Source organism: Macrobrachium rosenbergii, chromosome 20, assembly GCF_040412425.1.
Source record: "Macrobrachium rosenbergii isolate ZJJX-2024 chromosome 20, ASM4041242v1, whole genome shotgun sequence".
NCBI classification, from domain to species: domain Eukaryota; kingdom Metazoa; phylum Arthropoda; class Malacostraca; order Decapoda; family Palaemonidae; genus Macrobrachium; species Macrobrachium rosenbergii.
The window spans coordinates 35,784,978-35,790,000 of NC_089760.1; the positions used below are offsets into that span (position 1 = coordinate 35,784,978).

Here is a 5,023-nt window from a genome sequence, read left to right on the forward strand (position 1 = left end):
TTTTCTGAAACATTTTATGATTTCAGTAAACAATCTAATCTCAGCACAGTAGACACTCGTATTTAGCAAATAATGCCACACGGCCTTCAATAAAAAAAACAGATATAATCCTGTCATCGCAATTAGTTACCATAACTTGCAGTGTTTGGTCAGATCCTATCCTCGTATATCCTCCTGTTATTTTTCGTCACTTCCTTCTACGCTGAAGACTCAATGTTGGCACCCCAAGCATATGTTCCTCACTTTGATTCATTCCTACTTCTTAGCAGGGTATCCAGAAAGGACTTTCCATTTCTGTCATCCATTTCTGCATAAGAGTACACTTGAAAAGAAATCATAAAAGCTGTTGCATCTATTGAAAGCACTAGATTGCAAAAAACTTTTAGGATAAGGTTTCATAGACAAGCACAGCTGACAATTTCAAAGGCAGGACTATGAAATTCTTTGTGAAGTTTTCAAGCCTCTCCTTTCGTTACCGTTATATCTGTAGCCTAAGGCTCTTCTTAATCCTCTTCTTCATGGAAAAGTTGCTGATACCTCAAAGACGCCTCCCGTGGCTGAACACTGGCAGTAGTGTGACAAGTGTAGTCATTAGGATCAGGGGCTGCCATCAGAATAGCCTGAAATAAAGGAAATTAGCAACAAACTATAAGGCTTTTATCTGGGTTCACGAGGAAGGACTGGCTTTACTCACAAGGAAGACAGGGTTACAGACTATTTATTTTGTGTGTAAGATTACTTCTTTGATTTACTTTACCTTGCATGAATTGGCTGATGGAATTTCCTTTACTTTATTGGTCAAGTCAATGTCATCTGGACATAAACTAAGGAAAGCTGAATGAGAAAACGCAAAAAGAATAAAATATGATCATAACCTTAGTTCTGACCACTTTTGATACTGTCAACTTTAACGGTGTTGTCAGGTAGTTTTTATAAGACACCTCAGTAATTAGTACTAATTAGAATTTAACCATTTCAAAACTTTACCGTGAAAGCTGTTGTAATAAAATCAAAGCAAACTATTTCGATGACAAAAACCTCCTTTACCAATCTTTGCAGAGGTATTTGAAAGGAATAGCCATCTAAACCTTAACAAAAATGTGTAGAGATAAACACGCACATCAGGAACATAATTTACATTAAAAATTTATAGAACCTACTGAAAAAGAAAGGGGTATTTGTAAACTGATACACGAAACTGTAGACCTAATACATGCATCTTACCCCGAGACAAATATCAAGCAAAGAACTGACGGAAGACCACATGAAACAACTCTGAGGTTTTGAAAATGCATAGCCTACCTGAGATTCTGATGGATCATGGTTAAACGTCGTGAGTATAAAAAGAAGAGGACAATAGCAGAGATTCAGGATGGCTACGCCCCTCATAAGCCAAGGGAAACCTATCTGTCGAACTACTGCTCCTCCCACTAGTGGACCTGAAATGTTAAAGCGATCCTGTTGATTCTGTCAACTTCTTCAAGAGGAAATTTGATTCTGATGTTCTTGTCTACTTTGATGGAAGATACTTCAAGTTAAGAGAGATATATTAATGCAAGGTTTCATCAGAAACTGTAATATTTGTAAAACTGAACTAAACAAAGTTACCAAAGGTTTCATCAGAAACTGTAATATTTGTAAAACTGAACTAAACAAAGTTACCAAAGGTTTCATCAGAAACTGTAATATTTGCAAAACTGAGCTAAACAAAGTTACCAAGGGTTTCATCAGAAACTGTAATATTTGCAAAACTGAGCTAAACAAAGTTACCAAGGGTTTCATCAGAAACTGTACTATTTGCAAAACTGAACTAAACAAAGTTACCAAGGGTTTCATCAGAAGCTGTAATATTTGCAAAACTGAACTAAACAAAGTTACCAAGGGTTTCATCAGAAACTGTAATATTTGCAAAACTGAACTAAACAAAGTTACCAAGGGTTTCATCCGAAACTGTAATATTTGCAAAACTGAGCTAAACAAAGTTACCAAGGGTTTCATCAGAAACTGTAATATTTGCAAAACTGAACTAAACAAAGTTACCAAGGGTTTCATCAGAAACTGTAATATTTGCAAAACTGAACTAAACAAAGTTACTAAGGGTTTCATCAGAAACTGTAATATTTGCAAAACTGAACTAAACAAAGTTACCAACGGTTTCATCCGAAACTGTAATATTTGCAAAACTGAGCTAAACAAAGTTACCAAGGCTTTCATCAGAAAATGTAATATTTGCAAAACTGAACTAAACAAAGTTACCAAGGGTTTCATCAGAAACTGTACTATTTGCAAAACTGAACTAAACGAAGTTACTAAGGGTTTCATCAGAAACTGTAATATTTGCAAAACTGAACTAAACAAAGTTACAAACGATTTCATCAGAAACTGTAGTATTTGCAAAATAGAATAAAACAAAGTTACCGAATCCATAAGCTAGGGCCACAGCTGCCTGGGCTATGGAATAAACAGCTCCATAAGCGGCTACATGGCGAGCGTCCACTATGGCAGCCAACAAGGGCATCAGGGCAGCATCGACGGTGCCAACGCCCATGCCAAGGAAGAAGTGTGGTCCTGCAAGGGCCAGCATTGACCTTGCCTCGGGTACCTGATATTCGCAAGAAATCGAATTTGTAAATAAAACAAAGGTTTCCAAAAACCGTAATATTTATGAGCGGTTTTATACGTATGTCAGGGGATGCAGCATCTTTGTTAATGCAGTGGTCAACAGATGTCACATTTTATTAAAATATTTAACTGATACTGCACATTTCTAGTTCTGCAAGGGATGCAAACCTAACCTGTATTTATGAATATACGTAGAGTAATTTATATATCGTATCTGTACATAGAATCTGGTAGTATCACAAAAGGCACCAAACTGTCAATTTCATTATGGTGGCAAATATTTTTTATAATAAAATAAAGTAATTTTCCACCATGAAGAATATTCTTATTATGTGATGGAAATTAAGATGTCCAGATGAGAAAACATAAGGCTTCAGGCAATTAGCCTTAGGACTTTGTAAATGTGAATACCATCTTTATATGCCCCTTATATAACCCTAACTTGAAAGGAAAAAATGAAAGATAATTGTAATCTAACCTTGAATTGAATTGAATTGAGTATAGAAATTAGGCCAAAGGCCAAGCACTGGGACCTATGAAGTCATTCAGCGCTAAACCGGAAATTGATAGTACAGTAAAAGATTTGAAAGGTGTAACAGGAAGAAAACCTCAAAGCATTTGCACTATGAATCAATTGTTAGGAGAGGGTGGAAAGTAAGATGGAAGAAAGAGAATATGAAAGGAGGTACAGTAAAAAGAACAAAAAGGGTTGCAGCTAGGGGCCAAAGGCACCCTGCGAAGAACCTAAAGTAATGCCTACAGTGCACTGCATGAGGTGCACTGACGGCAGTACCCCTCTACGAGTATATAACCTTGAAGAAAGAGAGAAACCTGCTTATTTTGGAAGGTAAAATAAAAGCAAGGAAAGGAGGGGGCAAGAGGAAAAAGTCAGCATCTAAGACAAAATGGAAAATTGCTACTTTCAAGGTGGTTATTTTGGGACGGTCTGACCAAGCGAGATGAAAAGGGTTTATCAGTCAGCTCAGTGGAAAGGTAAGAAGGATTGCCATGTAGGAAGAAAACAAATTGCAACCTCCAAGATCTGTAGATGTGAGTATATAGTACCTGGCAAGAAGACGAAGTTAATGTTCAAATTAATGACATCTAAGGATGAAGCTTAAAGCTTAAATATATCAGCTGAAGAAAAAAAAAATTTCACGTCTAATACTACTTTCACTTTTAGACGCGTTTTAGAGGACCAACAATATTAGTAATGGGAAGTTTCAACTAGTTCCCGTCACATTTCAAGTGAACAAACAGTTGAGTTTTTCATTAGGATAAATGTGATCATGCCAAGTACTCATCCACAAGGTTCACCACAAGGCAATCATAGCCAGCTCTCATTCGGATCACTCTGTACAAAACTTTACTTTAACCTACTGTAGCCGATGCAAATGTCACCATCATCATCGCTATAACTGCTGCTCTCCAGCGTCCAATTCTGTACGACGAACCGGCAGTACAACTTGTCCCCACTAGGTACCCAATGCTGTCAGGGATGAAGACTGTTCCAAGCTGCCATTTCTGAAAAGCAGAAAAAAAGAGAATCTAGTTCTTTCTGCCGAGCCTCTTTTGTTCATCAGAAAACTAAACAAATCCCATAGTTCTCACAAGATGTGGTGTTGAAGTGCTGAATATCACTGGTTTTCCTTCGTTAGGGATATCTTAATGCGCTCTGAAGACAAAAGTTATTCAATTGCTCCTGAGGTTTTGGTACAAAGCATGAGTGTATTCTTAAAGGGAGACCAAAATGGAGTCTATTTTTTACGCGTAAATGATTTACTATTCGAACTGATTCTATTATTCAAAGTTTCTCCTTTCTAAATTTCCTCCAACAGCGAAGTAGAAGATGTAATCTTTTCACCAGTGGATTTTGATGCTTTAAAAGGCTACATACAAATGTTATCGATTTTAGACTGTTATCGCATATTTCTGCTTAGAGCAAGGGATGTTGCATAATTTGCAAGATATGCACTTTGCAGATTACTCTTGCTTCGTAAATACTGGTGTTAAAAAGCATGAAATTTAAACTTATAATATATTTTAACGTTCAGATAACAAAAAAACGTGCAGGACTTGAGACGTGTCTTTGAAAAGAAAAGACAATTAACAGCCTATTTCAGCATAACCTAAAGTACTACAGTAAAAGAAGATAGAGTATTTATCATTCTTATGAAGACTCATACCATATAGCACAGTGGGTTTTAATTTTACCCAACTACTATTGGCAGCTCCGGGATGTGTGTCTGATGTAAAAAACGGTCTCTTACCTGAGGATGCAGAGTGTCAGTGAGCCAGATCGGAAGGCAGGGTTCTAACACTGCCATGGCTGAGGTGGAGACCATCACAGCGCCAGCAGTAATCAAGATGTAAGGATCTCTGATCAAACCACTCAAAGGTG

The 5,023-nt window shown here is 37.1% G+C and overlaps 1 protein-coding gene across 1 annotated transcript in view; it reads right to left on the reverse strand.

Annotated features, from left to right (window-relative positions):
• Positions 1 to 362: 362 nt before the first annotated feature.
• LOC136849258 (synaptic vesicular amine transporter-like) overlaps positions 363 to 5,023 on the reverse strand; it is a 16,827-nt gene continuing 12,166 nt past the window's right edge. Inside the window, 5 exon segments of the mRNA XM_067122534.1 lie at positions 363 to 620; positions 1,303 to 1,439; positions 2,419 to 2,602; positions 4,003 to 4,146; positions 4,893 to 5,023. The exon segment at positions 4,893 to 5,023 is cut by the window's right edge and continues 16 nt beyond it. Of these exon segments, the coding sequence (XP_066978635.1) occupies positions 504 to 620; positions 1,303 to 1,439; positions 2,419 to 2,602; positions 4,003 to 4,146; positions 4,893 to 5,023 (713 nt within the window). The 3' untranslated portion in view covers positions 363 to 503.